General features: G+C 33.7%; 2 protein-coding genes across 4 annotated transcripts in view; both read left to right on the top strand.

Moving 5' to 3' along the window:
* The first annotated feature begins 197 nt into the window (after positions 1 to 197).
* LOC142356466 (uncharacterized) lies at positions 198 to 3,750 on the top strand. 2 transcript variants are annotated; one of them, XR_012761427.1, is made up of 3 exons: positions 198 to 772; positions 950 to 2,222; positions 2,387 to 3,750. XR_012761427.1 is itself a non-coding variant. In XM_075408376.1 (2 exons), the coding sequence occupies exons 1-2, from the start codon at positions 454 to 456 to the stop codon at positions 2,086 to 2,088; spliced, it is 1,458 nt and encodes a 485-aa protein (XP_075264491.1). In that variant the 5' UTR covers positions 198 to 453; the 3' UTR covers positions 2,089 to 3,750. The 2 variants fall into 2 exon arrangements, 1 of the variants encoding a protein (XP_075264491.1); XM_075408376.1 differs by having other exon boundaries at positions 950 to 3,750.
* Positions 3,751 to 12,004: 8,254 nt separating this feature from the next.
* Positions 12,005 to 26,765, top strand: part of LOC142356451 (uncharacterized) — a 32,667-nt gene continuing 17,906 nt past the window's right edge. For both annotated transcript variants that reach the window (XR_012761417.1, XM_075408366.1), the window contains exons 1-4: positions 12,005 to 12,516; positions 15,630 to 15,744; positions 19,022 to 19,608; positions 20,913 to 21,031. Coding sequence is in view for 1 of the 2 variants with exons in the window: in XM_075408366.1 (XP_075264481.1) it covers positions 12,222 to 12,516; positions 15,630 to 15,744; positions 19,022 to 19,608; positions 20,913 to 21,031 (1,116 nt within the window). In the remaining variant the exon portion in view is untranslated. The remainder of the gene's footprint in view (positions 12,517 to 15,629; positions 15,745 to 19,021; positions 19,609 to 20,912; positions 21,032 to 26,765) is intronic.

The raw sequence follows: 26,765 nt of genomic DNA, 5'->3' as shown, positions 1-26,765 counted from the left end.
AATAGGTCCACTAATTCTTAGTGATCAACAATATTCCAACTAATCTTTTGATATATGCAGGCAGCTCCTACGGTTCAATTTTTGGTTGTTTCTTCTTAATGCCCGCTCCAGTTTTGGGGGTGGGGGTATTCATATAACGTATAGCTCCCCCAAAATTTTGTGGAGCAGTCTTCGTGATTTTTTTGTCTTTTTGTGAATAGTATTTTTTGATAGAAGCGTGCAGTTCGTTACTAAATTTGTTTTGAATTTTCATGCTACTGTCAACTGCATTGTTTATTTTTCTGTACAATTTGCGTTTCATCAAATACTTTGCGTTAAGAAAAGTTTGCAAACGTACGTGTCATAGTCTCGTATATTCAAAGCTGATTAAATATAAACAGAAACAACGATTGGAATAGTTTTAAATGAAAAATATTCATAGATTGAGAGTTAGAGATTTTTTCAGAATGTGTGATGCCGTCTCCGCCGTCTAGCAACATTGACGAAGTGTTGAAAAAGGCGAAGCATCCTGAATATATAGTATTTAGTTTTTATTTTATTATCTGTACCCTCTCGGCCCGTTTTCCCAATTATTTAGAAAATATTCGACAAATTGTCGAAAATTTACGCAACCGAGATGCAATTGGAACAACTGGTGCTGAATGTTTTCGAAGTCTTCTGGAGTTTCTCAGGCAAACTGCGGATTTTGACCTCATTAATGTGTTCAACGATCTCCTGAAAATTTGCGGACAAGGCGTCCAGTTTTTGGTCAGCAGCTCGCCAACACAGCGAGGTTATTATACTATCTCTATTTTTTGAAATGCCAGAGTATTGTAAAATGTTTAAGAAAACATACCCTAAGTATCTAAGCTGCAGGATAATATTAATAGCTAGTTCTCGTGAACAGTTTTATCATCAACCTATGATCATGCCTAGTGTGTGTTCTTTCATACGTAAATCTTTTTTTTAGATACCGGACCAGAGAGCAGGCCTGACCGGTTTCGTCGAGACGGACCCAGTGACGGCAGTTCCAAAAGGAGATCAATTATAAGCCGTTCATCGTCCTCTGATGCCCATCAGCATCAACAACAGCTTCCCGATAATGGAAGGCAAAGTCCAATTAACCCGCCACAGCAGACAAATGACCATACATTCAGCCAAGACCACAGAACTGGTCAACAGAATGATGAGGCAGTGTCTTTCAGGCACAGTTTCTCAGATGGCTTTCAGGTCTCAATGTCTGCTGAGCCATCCATCGACCGTTCCGACCGCAGTACGAGATCTCGGAATAGCGTACCTGACGTGCAAGTCGAGTCACGTGAAGATAATGGTCTTGATGTATCTCTGACCTTAGGTGATAGGGCATTTAGGATTAATCTAAGCCGTCACCGAAATCATTCTGACGGTCCAAATATTGGTGGATTCGATGCCGGTGTTCGTGGTAGTTTTTCACGCTCCAACTCTTCTATTGTGAGACCTACATTCTTGCCCGCTTACTTTGGACGGGGTAGAGTCCTCAACTCTGCCAGTCGTCGAGATCTGGCAAGAAGCTCCAGTCTGCATACGATGTCGGAAGGACCTTCGACTTCAATAGAATCACAGGGACTTCGGAATATGGCTTTATACCCTGATTTTGATCTGAGCAGAAGCACTCAAAATATGAGAGAATCTGCTCATGAGACTTTTCTCAACGAAGTTTTGCCAATACTTACAGTCTTTGGCAACGAATTTCCTCAAAGACCAGAGAACTTTGGCAACCAGACATCACAAAGGCCAGTAATCTTTGGCGGTGATGTTCCACAAAGACCAGAGGACTTTAGTGTCGAACTTCCACAAAGGTTGCGGCTCTTTGGAAACGAAATTCTGCGAAGAACCGGGGACTTGGACACCCAGACGCCGCGAAACGGTGATCCGATTAGTGGAGTCACTCGTGGCCTTACAGGTGGAAGAAATGTCCTACAAGAGCTGAGCACAGATGCGAACATCAGCGATTGTTCAGCAATAAACGTGAGTGATCGAACTGATAAGGAAATACGTGCAATGGCCGCTAAAATACTTGCAATGGCGGATATTCCATTCGGCGATGAACTCGATGAGGCAGATCAATAGCCCTGCCTCCAAATGTTTTGGAAAAAGATGAAGAGTTTATTTATCCTTGCGTGGAAAATATATTGTCACGTGTTATGAATAAAAACAGACAAAGGGTTATTGAAGGGCGTGGACAATGGACGGTTTCATAAGGCGTGGACAATGGACGGTTTCATAAGGCGTGGACAATGGACGGTTTCATAAGGCGTGGACAATGGACGGTTTCATAAGGCGTGGACAATGGACGGTTTCATAAGGCGTGGACAATGGACGGTTTCATAAGGCGTGGACAATGGACGGTTTCATAAGGCTTCATAAGGCTTATATAAATTTGTTCTCCGATTTCTGGAATGAGTGCAAGGAATCGACATTTATCCCTCTATGCACTTTTCTGAAAAGCGAAGTTCGAAACTGTCGAACTATCGACACACAATACATCATTGGCCTACTTCTGGCCGCCCCACAATTGACCGAAGATGGCCAATACTTAGATCATAATATTTCATCTATCTGTGAAGTATACTAATTTTTTAATAGCCGCCAAGCGATAGTGATTATTGGTCTTATCTTGGTTTTTTGCAATTCAACGAATTGGAATAGTGTTGGGGCGCTGTCTTTTTACGATTAGAAAAAGGGTGTTGATGAAGTGTCTCTTATATGTAAATAAAATCTAACATTTAAATCTATTTTATGGAGTTTTTATGCTTATATGGATGTTTTTCAGCTGATTTTCAGCATATTTTTGTCTATTTTTATGATTTATTGCTTCCTATGGCACTTGAAGAGATGCCTATTGCTCGACGGAATCTTCATTTAACAAGCGATCGCAGTTTTGTTATGAAACTTTTTTTGCTGTGTGAAATGACAAAAAATCAAGAGAATTGTAACCTTTTTGTCAATTTTTTTGAAATTTCTAGCTTTTTCAAAATAAGAGAAGCTTGTGAGACTATACGGCCTGAATAAATTTTTATTTCAGTGAGTTGTTTTGCTCCTTTATTCATTATTCGACTCTAATTGTTTTTTTTAAGTTCTCGTGTTTTGTTGTGATAGGCTGTGGAAAGAATGGGTTTTTTTTTGGCAGAGACAACTCTTCAAGTCTTTTTCGGAATGCTTCTGGCTGTTTTTTTTTTAAAAAAACTGTCGGCATAGTTTCAAAGTAAAGTTATGAAGTTAAATTAGAGTAGTGATTTTTGGTGTTACCGAAACAGGAAGTGGAGCGAAAAATCAAGTTGTTTTGCGGCGTAAAATTTTTTGAATCTAATTTTCAGGTGAAGTGAGAAAACGGCATTTGAACAAACGTTCGCTTTCTCGATTGTGATTTTTTGTTCGTGTGTGACTTCTATTTTTACGATTTTTTAAGGTTTTTGATCGGGCTTTCTAATTGTTTGTAGAATCAATTCCTAATTTATTCTCGGTAATTCTTTGTTTAGTCAAGTACAATTTTCTGAAGTGTAGTTCAAGACTTGTCCTGCTCGGTTTTTTAATTGGCCGTCTTCTTCGCTTGTTACGACCATTTGGTCACGCGCCAAGAATTCTAAGTGCAACTTTTTTGTTGACCACAATGCAGTTAAATTTGTTGCGCATGACGTCATTTTTTTCTGCTTTGTCATTCGTGTGACAAGGTTTGAGTTGAGAATACCTGACGTGCACCTTTTCTTGCCTCTTTTAAATCTAATTTGAAAATGTAAATTCTAAATGAAATTGAATAGAGAGGTAATCAAACCATTATAATTGTAAGGCTATCTTACTTGAAAAATTTTGATTTGAAATTAAGGGTAATTCGAAAACAGAATCTCCTATTCGGGATCGCAGTTTTATCGGTGGTATATTTAGATGGCCTAAACAGTCTATTTTGCGGCTATTGTCCGGCAATCTGCCGGCTATGTCTGTCAAATTTTGAACTTATTTCTCTCAAGCGATAGTTTAGAAAACGTAAACGCCGATTAAAAATAAATTCACTAATCTGAATGTATATTGATTGCATTAGCTTGTTTAAAACACGTTTGTACATATAATTTTCCTTGACTGCAGTTTTATTTTTATTCTCTGAAAGTAGAAAATTTACTTATTTCGTTTCTCAACTTTGCCCAGATGAGCAGTCGCGGTTTCGATAGGTATGCCATCATAAGTATGCCAAATTCCAAAAATTTTGGGTCAGCAAAATTTCAACTACACGGAATTGGGCATCTTCGTTATTCTTGCTCCGCAGTTGCGAATTGTGACAAAATTTATTCCTAAATCTTAAAATTCATTTAAATTGAACTGTATTTAATCATGTTTTCTAAAATTGAATAAACATCTGTCGTAAAGCTCAACAACATCGTTTCATTTATTAGAAGAATGCTAACAATAATTTTTACAACAATCATATCATAGATAGGAAGATTGATTTTGAGTCCAAAAATCAAAACATTGAAAGATCTCAAGCATTGAAAAGAAATGGTGTTTTCAAAATTGGTGAGAATAGTCTTTTTAAAAGCGACAAGATAGTTATAATAATATACAAGGCAGAAATAGAACTAGGCTGCGGGAAAATTTTCATTACGGGACGTGTAATGGTAAATCACACTTAAAGCAACTTCTTATATGTAAATTATAGCCCCTCGAATCAAAGCTGTCCTTGTAGTTGATATGTGATAATATAGAATTTTACGTGCAGCAATTTTCACTTAATTCAACTCTTTTTGGTTGAAAGTTTTTCTTATGAGTACTGTACTGCACATTATTTTTCTCTTTCGTTCCCTTCTTGTAAATAGCCCTTTCCTCGAAAAAATTCCCTTCCCCTTCCATCTCCCCGTCAACATCGAATTCCTTCACCAAATAGTGACTGAAAAAGAAATTCGTTCGAAATTTTGGTACTATTTTAATAAGAGACCCTTTCGCGTGAAACAATAGCTAAGATATGAAGGGTAATACGTATCAATACGTTTGAGGACCAAATTATTATCGAACTTTTGATTTTTGTTTGAGTTGGCTGATTATTTGATTGAGTATCAATGATTTCTTGAAATGACTGAAAGGTTCTAATTCTAGGGTCAAATCAAAGCTAGTCAATTGAACATTTGTGTAATAGAAGTACAGTTCCTTCTTTTCATCTTTTGTTCCCTTCTCATATTCGTTTTTGTCCAATTGTTCCAACATTTTTTCAAAATGGGGGATTATATATGCGAGCCTGGCGTTTTTTCTTCAGTCAAATTTTCACTTTTTGTTTATGCATTGTAGAAAAAAAGACAGCATTTCTTTCTGTTCACTTCGCGCAGGGTGTGGGGGTGATGTAGGAGAGTGAGATTAATTCAAGATAAAAACGAACGGAAAAAATTTTTAATTAGGTAACATGGAGATTTCTCCCCAGAGATTCTTTACTGATGCAAAACTGAAGACCAAAAATTAACAATTTAAACTTTTTGATCAAAAATTTCAACAAAAAATTGTTTTTTCGCAAAATTCTGTTTAAACATTTTTAACAATCTAAATGTACTCTGCTGGTCGCTAAATAAAATCCAAATCGTTGTTCCTCTGTATTGAAAAACATGGAAAATTGAAGACTTCAGCTATTTTAGATCTCTCCATATATGTAAAAATCAACTTCGAAAATGTGAAATTAAAAGTTTTCGAAACTCTAGAGCTGTTTTTGCACACAACTCTTCTTAGACCAACATAAATAACAAGTGAAGTTTTCTCGAAACATTGAAGAAATAAAACCAGTTTCATGAAATGAACATCAAATCAACCAGAAACAATACCTAAATTTCAAAGATGGAAATATTTTCCTATCTTTTTTGTATTTGCATTATTTTTATCAGAGCAGATCGTTCCAAATAATCTCCTATAGAATAATGAAAAATGGAAGAATTCGAAAGTAAGGGAACTTTTGGACCGCCATATTGAAAAATTTAAAATAAATGTATTACACAATTTTTTTGAAAATTAAAAAAAAATTAATTTTGTTTTGTCGGTATTTTGAAAATGCTCTTCAAACTGATCGTTCCCAGTCTCTGGTGGTTCTGAAAATTTAAAAAACAAAAAGCTGTTATTATTCTGAAATTCTTCATTTGAAGAAAAAACATTTTCTTCCGAAAGAAGAAGTTTCTTTTCATTTCTGTTCAAGAAAAGTCATTAAATGTTTTCATTTCTTTAAAACAACACTTATGTAATATAGCTGACGCGCATAAACAAAAATTTAATTGATAACCAATGTTTCGTCGCGCTATTAACTCAGAGACTTTGAGGGTAATTTATAACGATCCTGTACATGTTAGACATAATTAGAGGTGAAGTGCAAAAACTGTCCGAAATTTTGAAAAATTAGAAAAACTATTTTATATTTGCTGCACAATGCGGTTTTATATTGTTCAACATCAAAATTTTGTTTATGAAATCTAGCTGCTAACGAGGACGTCTGTGAGATTTTTAAAAAACCATTGGGCAGATTATGCTCATGAAACATCAAAAATGACAAATCATTTTGAATTTTCTCAAAAGTTTCATTTGAAACTATAGGGTAATTTTACAATTAGCGCAGCAGTTTTTTCAAAAGGTACACATCTAAATTTTCGGCAGAAAATTAAGACTAAATGAATTGTACGAGCCTTGAGTAACGGTCAAATGCCAGTAAAGAAAATTTTGAAATTATTTTTTTTCTATGACAGGATTTGTATTCGTTTCTGTGTGGGTGTGCGTGTGCTTGGGCGGATGTACGTATGTTAGTGCGTGTTTGAATTATTTGGTATGTTTTTGTGAGAGAGAGAAAGAAAAAGAGAAAAGGAGTTTTTTTCCTTGAAATGTTCGATACAAATAGAGGCAGAAAACACAAATTGTCAGGAATCTTAAAATTAGAAAAACGACTGAATATTTGCTACAGTTTGCTGCTTTAAATATGTGAGAAGTCCAATATCTGAATAGCATTCAAAATGTTCTCTGATTACACTTCTACGAGACTTATTAAACAAATAGTTGTCCCAATAAGCTCATGAAACTTCAAATATGACAAAACTTTTCGAAAGGCTTCAAAAAGTTCATTATTATTTTAAATGCTAATTCATCACTTCTGATTCAATTGCCTCAAGAAATCCACAGTTAGTTCTCCTCAAAAATTCAGTGCTTCAATGAATGGTTATGAATCTTGAGTAAAGACCAGATGCCAAAAAGAAAATTGAATATTTTTTTTGTCTGTGTTTGCGTGTGTGTGTGCTTGTGTGCGTGTGCTTGTGTTGGTGTATGTATGTGTGTGCGTATGTATTTTATTTGTGGTATGTTTTGCGTAATTGAGAGAGTAATAAAGGGCTTTTTTTAAGAGAGTTTCGTCTCTTAATTGTTAGATAAAATTAGAGGCAGAGGTTCAACAAACATGAAAATTTGACGGGTTACCTAACAATTGCTACAAATTGCGGCTTTAAGTTTGTCCAAAATGAAAATTGTTTGTTTTTAAAACTCTATGACGACATGTTAGTTTTTAAAACTCTTTTCCTTTTATGCGCATGAAATATCAAAATTGACAAAATTTTTTGAAAAACTTCAAAAAATTTTAATTCGAAGTCTAGTGTCGAAATTACATTTACCGATACATTTGCCTCAAAAATTCCACTCATAGTTTTTTTTTACGAAAAAATTCAGTGGGTCTTTTTTTAGTTGCCGCAAAATTCATCGTACAAAAATCTTATGCTTTTCTGAAAAAGTCACTCAATCTAAGTTTGCGTCCTTTGAGAAAAATTTCAGCATTTTTTTTTTCAGAAAAGGTGCGTCAATTTCTGAACCTGAATCCTTCAAAAGAAAACTCAAATAAAAATAAATGAAGACCTGTTGAAAAAGGAACTGACGAAACCAGAGATACACATGCAAACGTTTTTTCGATAGTCATGAATTGTGAATCTTGATTTGCTGCAAAAAAAATTACCATTAAAAAGTCTTTGTAACTTATGAACAAGTGAATTAAAACCAGTGCTTGAAAGTTTACTTGCAAATGTCAAAACAAGAGTATCAGTATTATCACGAAAAACCTTTGGAACTTGGCATCTGAGAAGTGCTAAGTTCCAAGGACGTTGACCAAATAATGAAGTTAGGAGAACCCGTAGTTGCAAAGAGTTTCTCTGGTTCTGAACATTTTTTCCAAATCTTGAACAACAGAAATAGACTGTGGGACTATGAATTGATATGCCTCCGTGTTATTTTCATTGTACTGTGAGCTTTTCGATCTAGTGTCAATTTCTTATCAAGTTTTGTTGTCATTTCAGTCAGTTAATGGTCTGACAAAAGATATCTTTTAAAAAAGTGATTAGCAAAAATTGCTATTTGCAACTTTCGAGACTAAACATTGGAATCGAAAAAAAAATTGGGATGCGATCTCGAATTGTTAGTTACTGCTGAAAGATCTGGAGTCTTAAAACTAGCGAAGCAACACAAAGCTAAAAAAAGAACAAGGATGCTCGTTAATGTGCGTTAGCTCATGATGTTCCGAGCCGAGCTCATCTACATTTTTTACTTAGCTGTCAACCAAATGAAGAAATAACAAAAATAGATATTTGAGTTTAAAAAACTCTTTACATAACCTAACTACTGAATGATTTACATAATGCTATGCCTCGTTACAGCGCTCTGGAGATCTGCCATTAAAAAGACTACTTGAAAAAAAAACAAACAAATAAGCAAAAACAAAAATTTCACGGCAAAAACTCAATATCTAAATTTTGAAGCACCTAGTAACAACGTCAAAATGCAACCAGATCAAACCTTAACTACACAAATTTACTCCTACCTAACTATACAGCTGATGGAAATTTTCCTTAATGAGATTTGGTAACAAGTCCAGAAAGAGAAGAAATAATGAGGCGAAATTCAAAATCAAACAACAATTTTTAAACCAAATAGTTTATTAAAAATCAGTCTTAAATAAAGTCTTAAAAATCATTAGCTGATAAAATAATTTTTGATAAATTTCCTAAAAGGTCATTTTGAAACCAATTTGACTTGTCTTCGTTATACTAAGCCAAAGGAAAGTACCAAAGTTGCAGAAAACACAAAAAATTACAAACAATTTGCGAAAACACAAATTATTGAAGCCATTAAAATCATTAGCTATTACCTGACTATTATGCATTTTTATTTGTTTTTGTTTATGCTAATTCAGCTAAAATTATATTGAATTATTCAATAAGTTCATTTGGGCCACATTTGAAAATCATTGTGATCTGTTATTACGCGAATGTGCTAAAAGAAGAGAAAAAGAAACACAAATACACCACTCACAAAAATTTTATGAAAACGCATATTGTCCAACAAACAAAATACCAGTTACGACATGATATCAGTAGACATATTAAGTTATGAAATATAAGGGATTGGTCATCTCAATGATGAGAATAATTTACATGTTGACGAAAAGAACAACAAAAACTGAAAAGTTTGAAAAATATTTGTATGATGAATGTATAATACGATAAACTTTCGCTATAAACTGACTGCTTCGGGTTATATCATCATTCAATCCTCACAATCTTCAATTAGAAACCTATGAGACCGGTCAGCTTTTTACGGCTATCTAAAGAATAAAAACAGGCAAAAACAGCAAACTCAAAAGAAATTGAACGAGAAAAGTGTCGAGGACATTAAAAACTTTTCATTAAAAATTTTTCTTTTAAAAAATTTTTTAACAGCAATTGGATTCTTCTTTTTTTAACAATATGATATCAAATTATTTGAACAAATACATTAAAACCACGAAATTTTTGAGAAAACCCGTAATTTCAACGCCATTAATTTCAATAGCTTTCAACGGAAATTTTGTAGAAACATTACCGATAATATTATAAACTTTATCTATAATCCATTGAACATCTTCTTGAAGCCAATGGGAGCTATCAATATTAAGACAATGTGATAAGATTTTAAAAGGAACCAATAATGCGAAAATATCCAAAAAATAAAAAAAATCCAAATCTTGTATCATTGAGATCATATAACCAATAGTTAGAAGATAAAACCGCTAACCAGATTAATTTTAGTTGAGGTAGGAAGGAAGGTGAACCTGTCATTACTGAGACTGGCTAAGAGTTCACGAAAATAAGTTTATGATTTGTTAATGTTAAAAATTATTTTTCGAAAATTTGTTTTTTTTAGGTCTTAACAGCGATTAGCTGTCCATTCAAAGCATTAGATAGGTTTATTTAATGCGTATTACAAAACTTATTGCACTTTTAGTGGACGACTCTATGCTATAGGACTCCAAAAATTTAGTGCAACCTCAAAAAGAAATCAAAATTTCATATAAAATTACGAAAACTCATTGCCAAAACAAAACATGAGCGATTCCTTGAAAACGAATTTTTTGTTCATTGGGCTTCATTTGACTGTACATGAGGTTTGTCATTAACGGAACCTCGACATGTAACTAGTCACTAGGTGACATAAGAAAAATATGAAAAATTTTCTAAAAAACCTCTCAAACAGAATTCGATTTTTTTGAAAGTAAACTTCCCTATGAGACCAGATCTAGTCTTTTTATCCTTTTTTGTCTATTAGGAACGCAAAATTGATTCTATTTGCGGCTTAAAATGTAATTTTGAATTACTATTTTGTAGAAAAAAATCTTATTTTTAAGAAAAAGTACACTAAAAGTGAACAAAATCACGCCAAATATCTCGTATTCACACAAAAATTCAATCCTCGATAACTCCTCGAAAAACAAGAAATTAAAAAAATCTTTCTAATGCCGAACTCTACGCTGGACGAGCTTGTTATTGATACCACTCAAATTCCTCTATGATGAATATATCGATCGGCCAAAATTGTCTGAACAAAAAAAACCGATTTGAGTATATAGTTCCTCCCCCCACAAGTCGGGTCGGAACAATCAGAAATTTTTGTACATGGATTTTTGCTTTCTTAAAAGCCTAGACTTTCAGCAATTGATTCAGTTTTGTATTTTTTCCCGTTTTTAAAGAAAGCGGGAGCAATACAAGAAAACGATAGTTTTCGGCCTATATATATATGCGTTTATTTACGAGCAAACTGCACGTAGATTTGACAACCAAATGAGCCATGTTGTCACAATTACCAGTGGTTAAAAACGAAAGGATTGAAATATGACCTATGTTATTCCTGCTTTTGCCCCTCGAACTTTGCTTCCGCTACAGTACCTGTCGGTTGTAAATGTTATTCACGTTTTAAATTTTGTTGGTACATAATTACTGGCAAGTCGTATTTTTGATTTGGTTACTTGTGAGTTTTCAGGTCATCAAAGAAAATTGAGCCAACATTAGGCAATTTTTCCAAAGATTTTGTGATCGATATTCATCAATTATCCTTGCCTACCTTTTCGGCGAATGTTTTTTCGGGGAGAAATTTTCTGAGCAATGGACTTTGTGTCTGAAGTATATAAATCAAATGTAATCCAAATTAATTCGAAGTCAAAATTTATCAAATCGCGTAATAATTTGATCGGTAGCATTTTCTTATAAACTTTATATAGGTATTTATCAAAATTGGCATCAGGATAAAATACCCAATGCCACAATTTTCAATGTAACACATCCAAAATATACCGAAAATTTTACTCCGTTTTATTATTAATTATAAAATTTTACTATCGTTAAAATCACCAGAACTGGTATTTAGCATAACAAAATCTAAGTGAGACAATTTCGAGTGCAATAAAGTATATTGACCAAAATGGTAGATAGTATCAACTGAAATGGTTTTGTTATAGAGAGAGGTTTTCAATTATAAGATACTGCGCGTGATCGATGATGAATCTGGCACACTTCTATAAACAAATAGCTATTTTTGTAAATAGCATCATGAATGAGTTATTGAAAAATGGCGGTGGTAACTATTGTTTTGATGTAACTATTATTCGGTGGTAACTATTATTCATTTTAAAAATAGAATTTTTCAACACTGCTGAAGAGAGCCGCGCTAATTTATTAGAAACTTCGTTTTTGTGCATTAAGAAATTTTGGATAGTTTCTGAACGCTTTACGTGAATTTGTCTTTCTGCTAATTTTGGTGTCGGCTAATTTTCAGGACACCATAAAGAAATCTAATTATTATTAATTCTTGCTAAATGATCACTGTACGACGTTATCAATATACTTGTAGATATGTTTACCAATTTGAAAGAGAGTCTAGAAGTTTAGAGCTAATATTTTAGATACTTTGATATGCGTTTTGAAAACATTGACGATGTTACGCGTAATACTCAAAACCCACAAGACCTTATGCTCTACTTTTCCTACATTGCCAGCATCTACTTACAACCTGAACAATTTGCTTATTTATGGACAATCATTGAGAAAGTGTTCTACCTAAAACGACAAGAACTGCCTGTTACTGGGTGCTACAGAACTTTCTTGGCATTTCTTTCAGGTTGCAATAACGAAAAGTTGGTACAGGCATTTGTGGAACTTTTTAATCGATCACATTCCAGAGTGAGGTTGCGGTCAAGACATGACAACGGTTAGTTTCTAAGTTTATGCGGGGGTATTAAGAAAATGATAAAGTGGAATTGAGATGACCTTTTTTTATATTTTAAGCAAGAACCACTATAAAGGAATTTTAATGTTTTACCTAATTCTTCTTATTGAATAACGCAGATTATCTAGGTTTCGGTTAAATTTTGCTAAAGATAATCAATTTGTTCCTAAGATTTCTCCATAATCATTTACGAATATGTTTTTGTTCAATCGCGAGTGTTTCGCAAAAATATACCCAATCAGTGGTGCAAAAGTTTTTTTTAATTTGTCATTGTTATCACATTTTTTTGCTAGCTCTATCTTTTTTGTTCGGCAAATTTGATCACATTTAGCTAAATCTTGGCCAATATTGACTCAATTCAGAAAACTAGCGGTTTTTTTAGTAAATCGGGAGTTAGAAAAACAAATATTTTATTGATTCGTCAAGGTCATCATTTCGAACAAAAATACACAAAAAAGGTATTCTTTTTGAGAAAAAAAATATCGCACAAATTTTCCGCCTTTATTTAGGCGTTTTTGTTTCTTTTCTAAGCTTTTTTCATCCGTTTAAGCACAAATTGTTATCCAATACTCAGTTTTGTATAATTGCTGGTTATCATCTTAGGAAACAACGAGAAAACGAGAGTGGGCTAAAACAATCAATGCCACATTTGACTAAAAAGTGACCAACCTTACCGGAATCTGAATTGCATACTTTGTCGGTGTACACTCAGTTTTGAAAAATAAATGTCGAAAACTTTTTTAAATTTTTTTTGCATTCATGGAATTATGGTGTACCTCTTTTTTAGTTTGTGCCTAATGTTAACGAACAACGAATAGCTGTTCGGAGCAGCTTGATATACTCAGTCAGTTTTTATTCGGTTTCTATTTGATATAATTTGCAATTTTTCTTCTGGCAGTGTTTTTTTAAAAAAGATCTTCATTCATTTTCCAGAACTTTTTTAAAAGATTTTGAAGTTCATTAAAGTCAAATCTGTGGAATGCTTTTAGTTACACTGAGTCCGAAATTATAACAAGAGGAATAGTGGCATGAAGGCGCTTTTGGATCTTTCTGTTGTAAAAGGAAACATATTTTCTGGCTTTTTTGACATGCGGTGCTGTCTTTGTTTCAATTATTTGAATCAGAATTTATGATACTGATTATTGTTCACTAATATGCCTGATTATTGATATTATCAATCTGTATTTAACGTTTTTTTTGTTTTCATCGTTATAAGTTATACTCATCGAATTCCGGCGCTTGGTAAGGGTTGTTACAAAAGACCTTTCATTATTTTTTCTTTTTTGACTTTAAAAGTTTTCGCTCTAATTTTTTTGTTGCTGAATGTTTTTTGAGGGTTCGATGAAAACATTCTGATTTCAATTGATTCGCCTCTTTATGTTTGTTTAATTCTGTGGCGTCGTTTTTTATAAAACAAGTGTCACCACTATATTTCAAAAAATTAGTTTTTTTTCCGTGCTGCTTAACATTTTGTCGTTTTGTCTGAAACAGATAACTGACAGATATCAAGTGCTCTCTAGTAATGTATATCGATTTTTTGTCGATCTTTTTTGTACGTAGTTTTTGGTTCTATCAATCTTCAATCAAACTGTTGAAGAATTTTGTTATGGTTTGTTTTTTCAATTGCTTCTCAAAAAATAATACTAAAATCGTTTTTGGAGTTTTAAAACTCAAACTACACCATGAGACTACTGCATTTTTTTAATTTGCCTGAAATACTTTTTTCAACTGACATGCAACGCTTCTTACGCTTATTTGTGTGCTTCATTTTAGTTTGCTTGTAGTTTCCTTAAAATTGCAAAAGTTATTTTTTGTTTTTTCAGAAAGTGAGATGCCACCTGTTTTGAGAAAGCAATTTGATCTGCAGTTTTTGGTCCCCATTTCATGTCCTCGTGTTTTTTTGTTGCAACTCTTCCTTATAGCATGTGTAGTGTGCTTCACTGGGGTGCTTTTTAATGCGTGTCCTAATTTGTAGTTTGATTATTTTTATACAACAGGAGTTTTGAAGAGTCTTTTTAACACTTTCATTTCCCACTTGTATAATCTCATTTGCTTTGTCGAATACAGAACAAACTTTTATTAAGGAAATCAACCAGGCAAATAGAATAGCGTTTTCTCGTTGTTTTTTTTCGTGAGTTGTGTTCCAGAATTGTCTCATATTTGTCGATTTCTGAAGCAGATTGATTCCCTTTACCTTCTTTTGCTGCTTTTCAGTATGATTGCTTAAACTCATAATAACATCCAAAGGAAATCTAATTTCTTAGTTTTTACAAAAACACAATTAAATAGACCTTGTTTGGAAAAAAATGAGACAATTTTGTTTTGATGATAATGTGAGCCACAGAAGCGAATTAATTATGACATTAAATACGATAAAAATTGTGTCAGTTCCCAGTGTTGCGCAATTCTGAAATCAAATCTCATGTCTACAATTATGTTGATTGAGATTTTTACGGAATATACGTAATGTGGATTCGCGATTTCCTCAATATTTTTGACTTTCTAGGGTTTCTATTAATATTACCTGGTTGAAATCCGAGAAGATTGCAGTTTTATTTTAAAAAAGTATGGCAACTCCTTCGGCCACGTTTGCCATTGTTTTTGACAAAACTTTTGTTTTAAGAAAACTAAATATGAAAAACATACAATCAAAATCCATCAATTTGACTTTAGAATTGTTCAAAATCTTTAAATTCTCGAATCGTTGTAGACAAAGGCTTATGAAGCATAATCAAAAGCGTTCAATAATGCTAAAAAGTATTTAACTTTAATTGGTTTATATTTTGTAAAATAACGTTTTAGGAAACCTCTTTGGATAAAAAAAATTAATTGGTAATCTTTTGTTATTTAGGATTGCTCAGGTTTTTTTGCTCAACTGATAACTCTAATTATTTTCCCTTATTCTCAAATTTTAGCTAAATAACATCAGCTTTTTGCGCAGCATCTTGATTAAAACATTATTTGGTGCTGAAACAAACGTCTCTACAGTATCATTTCGTATTCATTGATGTTTTATATCTTATGCTTTCAAATGCTAATGTGGGAACATTCTGTGCCACACACAGAAAAAGCGAGCCTTCTTGTTTTGTTTACAGGCATATCATCAGTCTACGTGGAATCACATGGTAGTTTCGCCGATAGATTTTTGTCTCCAACATGGAGAGCGTGTGAAAGCTTCGAGGAACCCAGACATCCATCTTCTACGACTCAGTAAGATACACTCCTCAATTTTCAATAAGTTTTATCATTATTTCGTTTTTTTGATAGTAAGGTCCGTTTGTTTTTTGACTTTGACGATCAGTTTTGCGTGGCTAATTCGTACACCCCTAGAGCAATTGCAGACTATCATCTATTTCATCGACATTTCCTATTTCTCGCCTGCACTTTTTCTTTCACTTCCTCCTGTGGTTCTCTTGACCTCAAATGAGTGGCATGCTAAAATTTTTTATGAAAATTACTGTTAAATCGTATGCAATCTAGGAACTCCGGCAACGAAAATCTTAGAAGCACATTTGCCAACAGATAGAAAATTGCTGGTTTCCGCATCATTACTCTACAAATTACCTTGGCCTTGATACGACAGTTGGCCGTCTTAGTAATTAAAAGTGTTTTTTGGTTGCTTCGAAGTAGATAAAATTTCTTTTTTGCCAATTGTTTTTAAATTATTCGTCGAAAAGGAGCCTAAACATTTCGCTTTACCGTTTCTATCTTGAAGTTTTTTAAGTTTTTTTGACATGCCATTTTTCTGATTTTTTTCGCATATCTTTTTATCAGTATCAAATGAGCATCCACAACTAATTGTTCGTTTATACCGAAAGCAAGGTAAATTGGATAAAAATTATTGAATAGCAGATGAAGCAAACATGCGTTGTCCCTACTCGTTCCGTGCCTCGAATAGTTCATTTTCCACCGTCAACGCATTGTACCGGTTCAATGAGGAAATTAGTGGAAACCATATGTTAAAGTTTCTGTAAATTTAATCATTATTAGAAAATGTTTCCAAATTTTAATGCATTGAATCCGTCAGAACAATGTTCTCGGTCGACTGTCTCAACTATTCAGCTGGACAAATTTTGACTTTGAATCAATTGTTTTTTGAAAAATTTCATCGAGGTATTGATGGTCAAATTTGACAGGACAAATAAGTGCATAACATAATTGATTTCAAATGATTTGAATTGCTTGTTTGATTATCTTGTTATTATAATAAAAAGAATGCTATGATTTTTCTGACCTTGATAGTCTTCCTTTTGATATCGATAGAGCATCACTTTTTTCATATTAAAGTTTGGGGATAACTATAACAAAATTTAAAACTTTTGAATTTTTAATTGTCGAATTTTGATATGCTGAAATTTTTATTTGTTGAAATTGTTGAAATTTTAGTTATGAAATTTTAATTATGAAATTTTAATTGTTCAACTTTTTTGTTAAATTTTGACTGGTTGGAATGTCGTGTGTTGACGCACTTCTCCGATTTGTGTTTTTTTTTGTGTTATATCACTACTTTATTTGATTTGGCAGTCTTTTTAAATCCAATAGTCCTCTAACATTTTCGCTATGTATATTATAAATCGAAGCATATTTCTTTTCGAACTTGAAGTTCTCTAATTAATTATAAAAAAGCACTTTTCAAATGATTGCATATATAGTTTGGGAAGGAATGACTTACTCCGCATTATTTTGTGTTATGCATACAAGTTTTAATTTTTTGCATGCAATACAAAAAAGTTGACAACTTATGCGTAATTTCGATATTAAAGCAGAGATTCCAAGGTTATGAAACTTTGTTTTCCGGACCTATGACCTTTTTAAACAAATTTAAATGATCTCTATTACAAAAAAAATATATGTTTGATTATTTAGTGTTGTCAATTTGTCACAATGGACAATTTCTTTTTTTTTAAATGAAACTGCGCTGCTGTTTGATGAAAATTTTGGCATTATCATTTTCCATCTTTATCTTTTTTCTTTTCTGACTAATTTTATATAATTTTGTGCACTTAATTGTTGTTTTTAAATTTGAAACTGTCTAATTTTTTTTGGTTCTCCTTTTTCGCATACCGATTCATTTAACCCCGTTTATCTTAACCGCATATCATCTAAACTTTCTGTTATTTCACCCCTCCATCATTTCATCCCACCAATTAGCAGTCATCGTTAAAGTCATATTTTGCCATAATTGAGCTGTTAATCCTATGTTCGGCTGTGATAGTTTCATATCAAGTCCCACGGGCGGCTGAGGCAGGGCCATGGTCCTCCTGGCATGAACAAGTGATTATTTTACTTATTTAATAGTCCCCCAATTCTATTGGTATTAAATGATAGTGGAGTTAAACGATAGAGGTGTAAATAAATCGGGGTGAAGTGAAAAGAGGTTAAATAAATAGGTGTGAAAGAGCTGGTGGGACACCGTTTTTTTCTAGTGGTTTGTTGATTTCCCGGGTCATCCATAGTTTTAACAATCACCACGACCACATCTTAGCTTTCCCGAGTTGATAAATATTGAATTTGCTGCTTATCTTATCAAGAAGAATACAACATTTCGAATTCTATCGTGTACGTCGTTTTAATTATCTCGAGGAACTTTGAAATAAGAGTATGCAAAATTTTTGCTTGATCGTTTTTGCGCTTTTGTTCTAGCATATTCTCTTTCAAGTAATTTTCTTGACTTGTTGCTCACAAAAATACGATTTTTAGCGTTCAGGATGCAAAGCCGATATATCTTAGTGGTTAAGATGTCATACTGTTATCCTGGAGTTTGCGGGTTCGAACACCTCTGGGGTCAGGATTTCATAATCGTAAAAAATTTCTAAGCAATACCCCCTCTAAAGTAAATTGCCCCGCGTGTCATTCGAGAACAATTCGTCCAACGTTAGTTTGTTTATGTTTTGTAAAAGTTTTTCGGCACGTTCCCAAGAATTCTGGACGGAATTCTGGGTAATAAGTAATTGTAAAGTTTCCCATTATTGTTAGCCCATATCGAATTCACGGTGGTTTAAATTTAGATCCCAAGAACGGTCATGACACAATTTGCAAGTGAAATTATGATGGCAGGCTGCTTCAAGCTGGTGTTTACTCTGTATATTGATTAACAATTGATAGGTTTCAGATCTAATTAGAGTCCGCACACAAAGCTTATTAAACGCACTTTGCTAATTTGTCGCTGCGCTCTAAACATTTACGTAATATGTGTGTGAAGTACCACTTCAATTATGATATTAGACATTTTCTTAAATTAGTTTTTGACTTGTAAGTGTCTTGAAATTAGTGACTTAAATTACTCCTACGACTAATATTATACCAATCCTCGTTAAGCATGACTTTGAGGCAACACCGTCGACATTAAATGTTCACGTTTGATATGTGGGCTATCCTATTTGACTCTGAAAATTTAAAATAGATCTTAAGTTTCTATAGCTATAAGAGCGGCAAAGATCTGAAATTTCGCAACTTGCAATTTAAAGTCACGTATCTGAAACTTTAGATTGCGAAGAAAAAGTGCTAGCGAAACCACCAATCGCGAACGGCCTTTCGACGAATTAGTCGCCAACGAAGACAACCGAGCTGCCGAAAATCGGTTCCGCAAAAGTAGCCAACCCAATAATTCGACCGAGCTTGGAGTCGAATTGAGCAGTTCTCGGGTTCCCGTAGATGAGAATCGAAGTCCTCTTTCGACTTTGGATTTGGGTCCGAATCTTGATGGTGCTACTTTAGACTATAATGCCACCACAGGAACAGTCATTGTAATGACTGCACCTGGTAACTATCTGGATTTATTGTGCGACGAATTTGGAAGTCATACTTCTGATGATTTGCACGAGGCCGATGACCTTGGACAAAGTGACTCGTTAGTCTCTGAACTTGACATTGTTGAGAGCGAATCCGTCATTTCCGAAGCTGCCCGAGATTTTACTGATAGTCTGGAGCCGAACGAAGAATCGGAACCCGAGGAGGAACAATCTGCGGAGTTTGGACCAGCCGGGAATCCAGAAGAACCTGAGATGACTCAGCCAGACACTATTGAGCAACCGCTATCTCGATCTAATGTTGATGATTCTTCCAGTACGCCAGGTAAGGTTACAAAATATAGTTTGCTCTCTTATTTTATAGGTATTTTGTGGCTCTTAGAACGGAGGTTTCATTTTACAAAATTACTTTTTTGATGCAAAATGAAAAGGGAACACTCAAGAAAAATTGGAACAAAGTGATCGGAGAAGAGGGAAAGGGAGAATGTAACTGAAGATCCTATCAAACTTCCTGACAAACAGCATTTTTTCAAAATAATCAAGAGAACGTTAATGTAAACCTTTACCCAGTACTATTTTTCTGGAACTTATATACAAATTTTTATTAGGAGATTTAACAGTCAATAAATAAGACTTCAGCAAAGATGGAACAAAAGAACAATAATTTCGAAGAAACTATAAATAGGAAAATATCTTTTTAAGAGCTATCATAGTGATAGCTGCACGGATCTTATATTGATCGTCCCATGATTTTGTGTTCCCTGTTTTTACGACTTGAGGCATGTGGATTTGAAGCAATTTTTTGTGGGGTCTTTTGTCACTATTTTTGTTTTTTCGTGTGAGTTTTTTGTTGATCACTCTTTTTCTGAAAATTATTTGTGCTTACTTTAACTAGAGATAATGATAATATTAAATCCTTATTCAGGGTTATCCTAGGGCAACTTTTAGAAATAATTTGTTAGTTGGATATGCTTAAAGCAAATAAACAAAGCATCAATTAATAAAAGATGGCCTTTTCAATTAATTTTGGCCTTTTTTGATATTTTGTGACCACAGGTCGTCTAATTTCTCTTAATAACTCAATTTGACCAAAAATCATATCTTTTGGGTGACTTGCAAATGCAAATAATATGCACCCACTCAGCCAGGGGGCTGAGGGTGCATGTCATTGTCCATTTTGCCATCTTTGGTTACTCATTGTTCGAAAGTTTTCGCAGTTCAAGCTTTGGATATTTTCCGTTGGTGTCACCCAATTTAGTGGGTGCATATTATTGGCTTCTCCCGAGCGCACATGCCATATTTTTACATAATGCGGGGGGGGGGGGTGGATAAACGGAAAGAACCCCAAGTTTTAATCAAGGAATATTATATTTGGTATATGAACCCGCTATGAAAGTTATCGGTTCTTCATCAGTGCTGCTAAAACCAATTTTGGAAAATTGTGCAAAATGTTTTAGGAACGTGATTCGAAGGTAAGGAGCACGTGTATTTTAATTTGTTGTAATTTCCTCACTTGATCTATTTGTTCGTGCGATAGTTGCCTGCATCTAGCAATTCTAGAATGTTCTTGGATCTGTTCTTGACGGTTGCCTCAGTGATTGTAACAACAAAATGTTTCTTGTTTTACAGGCCCACAGGATCAAACTGAGATGAAGAAATTGAACTCTATCCTGGACAAATCTCCGTCATCGAGAGTGGAGTTTGTGGCTGTCGAGTTTCAGGAAGTGGTCCATACTCTCACCCCTGCGGTAGGGTAATTTTCAAATTTTAAAAAATTTGTTTTTTAATTTCTATGTATAACTGATGCAACTTGTTTTGAGCTTTTTTTCCTCCAGTAACTTTTTTGTTTGTTGTACACAATTGTTGAAGATCAATGGGCGAAGCTTCTGTCATATTATCTGCCTGTTATTTTTATAGCTGCGAAGCTGTAAGCTGAGCGAAGCTATATTGCGGTGGTCTTGGTTTTTTTTGTTTCGTCGTCTGACGCTCTTTCTTCGTTTTACATTTGTTCGCACAGCAAAACTGAAAAAGTCAAATTTTCTGAATGACTTCTTCCTCTCACTAACGGCGTTTGCGCACGTGACGTCATTTCTCATTCTCTCTCTAGCAAATGTTGTAAGTTCATTTGCGCGATTAGATTTTAATCATACGTGACTTACCTCACTTAATAAAATGACTTCGAAAACTTCTGCATTTTAAAACTTAAGTTTAGTTTGAATTTGTTTAAGGTCAAAGGAACTCATTTGTGCAGTAAAGGTCCCTATTAAGAGGCTTCTGCGGAATGAAATTTAACAAGCTTTATTAATTCGCTTTTATTAATCACTGAATGTTTTTTACCTAGTTTTTTGAGCGGCGTCGATTTTTTTTTCAATTTAGATCTGTATCTGTTTCTATCTCTATTATATGGCACGCAGGTCTATTCTTTCGCAGCTATTCCGGCAATCTGCCGGCTATGTTTTCCCTTCTCTTCAGACTTATTACATTGACACCCTTAGGACACACTTTAGAACTGGCGGTTTGATTGACCGAATTTAAATTGAATACAAGGAGGCTCGGTAATGTGCGTATGCACATAATGTTCCGACCCGGCTCATTCACATTCTTGACTTCATTGGCTACCAAATGATGAAAAGATAGAAAAATTTCAAAAACATACACATTGTTCAACAAACGACCAATGAAATACGATAATGCCACGCTAGAGGGCCGATAAAAGTTGTTTATAATAGGACTACTAGAAAAGACAATAATAAATATCAAACAACAAACATTTCTTACGACAAAAACTCGACGTCTATAATTTAAAAAATAATTATAAAATCAAAATCGCATTAAATAAAAAACAAAACAATTTAACCTATACTTCATTAGAAAAGATAAGGGACCTGTCCTCAATGCGACTGGGTAACAGGAGAGAAAATAGGTGCGAAGTTCAAAAAATTTCTCTATTTTTGAAAACAATTAATTTCACAGTTATTAATGTCATTAGATCTCAACTGAAATCACTAAAATGTTCAATTTTACCTAGATAGGAAGCAATTGAGACATGTCATTTTCCAATGCTCGATTGTGCAAAATTTCAAAGACATTGAGATCAACGATTATTGTTATGATAAAAAAAGAAACCAAAAATACTTTGAAATATTCAAATATATAAAAATCTAACATTTTATGAAATCTCGTAGTAACAGTAGTAACAAAGCCGAGAAGCAAATGTTTGAAGGTAAAACCCATATAAAGATTAATTTTTAGCTCATGTGAAAACCGGTTGTGACCTGTTTTTAAAGAGGCTGAGCTACGCACATAATATTCCGACCTCGCTCATCCACATTCTTGACTTAATTGGCTACCAAATGATGAAGAATTAGAAAACTCAAAAAGATACATATCGTTCAATAAACAACCAATAGAATACAGTAATGCCACGCTAGAGGGGCGATGAAAGTTGTTGATAATAGGACTATGAGAAAGGACAACAATAAAATTCAATCAACAAACATTTTTTACGACCAAAACTCGATGTCAATAATAAAAAAATTTATAACAAAATCAAACTCGCAAATATGTTTTTGAAGGCAAATGTTTTCAAAAGTCATAACCGACTTAGGATTTCAAAACGTGATGTATTAAATTGCACCACCCCATGAAGCCAATTGGGCCTGCCTGTTAATAATGAGACTAAGTCACGACACCACAAAATAATAACAAATACAGAAAGAAACCAAAACTTCCAAATAATTTTACAACATCTCACGGTTCAAGGCACTATAATTATAAGATGTTACCTGCAAGAGCTGTAGATCACCACTCATCTTAGCATCAACGCGTTTTCCCTATAAAAGGTCTACATAGACATGACAACAAAAAGAAACCCAAAAATTGAACATTACAGAAATCTCGAAAACTTTTTATGAAACTAAATTGTCGAAGCAATCAGTCACAAGGTAAAGCCAAGCACGAAAAAATGCTTTAGCCAGCAAAAGCAATTTAGACTTACAGTTAGTGAGGTTGAGTCACATGGTGACGAAAATGAAAGCAAAAAGGAGACAGTTAAAAAAAAACGTTTTTTTTTTTAAATTTATTTTGGAAGTCATTGAAACAAACAGCTATAAGTTCAAATCTTTAACCAGGTTGAGTTATACATCCTGGGCAAGCAATTGAGACCTATCGCTATCAGTTATATGGCGTACAAAAACAAAGGAAAGACAAACATATGCAAAAACAAAAAAAAAATCCACAAAATTTTGCCGGATAACTGTGTCCCAAAACGCACAAAACTTTTCAACAAAAATATTAACATATCCAGATACGCCTTTTGCAAACGCTGTGCATTTTCCATACTATGCTTTCCTTCAATTGGACTTGTCAATAAATTGATATTTTGACAAGGAAACAAAATGAACTCATAAATTATGCAATTTTGCTCAAAAATGAAAAAATAATTGAAAAGGCGTAGTATCAAAACAAAGACCATTAATTGAATTTTAATTCGCTACCGACATTACTATATAATTCACAGGAAATCGGTTTCTGCCTGTTTTTACTGAGACTGCGCCCGAAGCTGGGAGAAATAAGATAAAATAAAGTTCAAAAATTCATGGATATTTTCTCAAAAGAAATATTTTCAAAGTTATAGCAAACATTAGATAAAAACTGAAAGAATCTTAAGAAAGAAAAACTGAAAGAACTTAGGATTTCAAAACGTGATGTATTAAATTGCACCACCCCATGAAGCCAATTGGGCCTGCCTGTTAATAATGAGACTAAGTCACGACACCACAAAATAATAACAAATACAGAAAGAAACCAAAACTTCCAAATAATTTTACGACATCTCACGGTTCAAGGCACTCTAATTGTAAGATGTTACCTGCAAGAGCTGTAGATCATCGCTCATCTTAGCATCAACGAGTTTTCCCTATAAAAGGTCTACATAGACATGACAACAAAAAGAAACCCAAAAATTGAACATTACAGAAATCTCGAAAACTTTTTATGAAACTAAATGGTCGCAGCAATCAGTCACAAGGTAAAGCCAAGCACGAAAAAATGCTTTAGCCAGCAAAAGCAATTTAGACTTATAGTTAGTGAGGTTGAGTCACATGGTGACGAAAATGAAAGCAAAAAGGAGACAGTTAAAAAAAAACGTTTTTAAAATTTATTTTGGAAGTCATTGAAACAAACAGCTATAAGTTCAAATCGTTAACCAGGTTGAGTTATACATCCTGGGGAAGCAATTGAGACCTATCGCTATCAGTTATATGGCGCACAAAAACAAAGGAAAGACAAACATATGCAAAAACAAAAAAAATCCACAAAATTTTGCCGGATAACTGTGTCCCAAAACGCACAAAACTTTTCAACAAAAATATTAAAATATCCAGATACGCCTTTTGCAAACGCTGTGCATTGTCCATACTATGCTTTCCTTCAATTGGACTTGTCAATAAATTGATATTTCGACAAGGAAACAAAATGAACTCATAAATTATGCAATTTTGCTCAAAAATGAAAAAATAATTGAAAAGGCGTAGTATCAAAACAAAGACCATTAATTGAATTTTAATTCGCTACCGACATTCCTATGTAACTCACAGGAAATCGGTTTCTGCCTGTTTTTACTGAGAGTGCGCCCGAAGCTGGGAGAAATAAGATAAAATAAAGTTCAAAAATTCATGGATATTTTCTCAAAACAAATATTTTCAAAGTTATAGCAAACATTAGATAAAAACTGAAAGAATCGCGGAGATTCATTTATACCTTTTGAATCTTCGATTGGGGATATAAAGTCATTGGGCTACAAAAAGTGTAACAAATGAAGGCAAAACTCAAAAAAACAATAAAATTTTTGCAAAAACAATAGGTCAAAGCCATAAAAACCATGTGCTTCAACTCTGAAACTATAATACAATCTCGTCGGGCCTAGTTTATTGTAAATAGAATCGGTCGCTAATAGAGCCCTGATTTGAATTTCTTGTCAGTAATTCACAAAAAAATTTTAGCAGATATATTTTGGAAAAAAGGCCGTGCCCATCAAAGTCTAAAAAATTTTTTATCGCAAGGATCCATGTTGAGATCAAGATCAACTCAGCTCTTCCTATGCGTCTAGCAAAACACTCAATTGTTCAAACGGTTTTGAAATAGATCAATTTTTCAACAAAATTTTTCAGTTTGTCAAAAAAAGATAATGCCTTTTGTATAATTATTGAGTTTAATTTTGCAAAAAAATGGCCAAATTATAATTCCAAAGCCAGCGGGAGTACAGCTATCTCTGCTCTTTTTTGAGCTTAAGAAGAATTTGACCGCAGTTTAAGCTGTCTTCTTCCAGCAAAATTAAAGCAAGTGGGCTAAAAAGCGAATTTGGTCCCATTTCTGACGAAAAGTCTGAATTTTGAAAAATTCACCATAAATTCTTGCCAAAAAGTGGGATCGAACAAATCAGCCCTACTCTATCGTTAGAGATGAAATCAATAATTCTACAGTTAACAAATTTAATATAATTTAGCAAAATTGACGAAAATCTGGGCAAAAATACCGAAATTGTGAATAAAATTTAGCTGAATTTTGTCTAACATTCACAAAACTTAACACCTCGATAATTCCCTATGAAAAGCGAAAATTTAAAAAATCTTTTTTATTCCATATTTTGCGCTGGATGGGCTTTCTAATGATACCACTCACAATTCTCTAAGATGATTATATCGATCGGCCAAAATTGTCTGAACAAAAAAACCCATTTGAGTATATAGTTCCTTCCCCACGAAAGTGCGTCGGAACACGGAATCATCATAAACTAATCAGTTTCCAGTTTTCAATTTGACCGTGTAATTGTTTGCTGTAATTTTTGATGTTGGTATAAGTTTTGGTGAATTGATTTGATTGTGCATGTTTTTTCACCATCGGCTACAGATATATAGTAACATATGTGGGGCATTAATATGCCAATATTGATGACAAAAACTGATATTTTTTGTCTACATTTTGGTTTTAACATCCTTAATTTCGGCCTATTTTGTGTTTTAACGTCTCGACATTCCGTCACCTGTGGGAAATTAATTTTGAAAACAAGTTTTGAAAGGCAAAATTTTTTGAAAATTTAAATGAGAAACTGGTCGAAGGAAATTTATAATCACTGGTGACAACGGAACTGATTGAACAAATTGGTTGCGAAATACACAGTTGAATCAGTACGCGAGCAAAATAATATAAAGCAGCTGAAACAAATTTAACTGGCAAAAACTCTGTCGAAAGATACAGGATCAGGGAATGGTATGCGATGAAACAAAACTAGAAACCTTTTGATCGTAAAGTAGCTTAATTCCCCTGCCTGAGCATTGAGGCGAAATGACCAAGAACAATAAACGCAAATATAATATAGCTAGTCCCATAAAGTTGCAACGCTATCGAACGTTTCAATGGTGAAAGTTCAAAATTAAAACACGCAGAGATCAACATGTCATTGAGATCAGCATTTGCTTGTGC

The sequence above is a fragment of the Convolutriloba macropyga genome, chromosome 2 (assembly GCF_964194025.1).
Source record: "Convolutriloba macropyga chromosome 2, txConMacr16.3, whole genome shotgun sequence".
In the NCBI taxonomy this organism is placed as follows: Eukaryota; Metazoa; Xenacoelomorpha; order Acoela; family Convolutidae; genus Convolutriloba; species Convolutriloba macropyga.
This window is presented reverse-complemented; position numbering and strand designations above follow the sequence as displayed.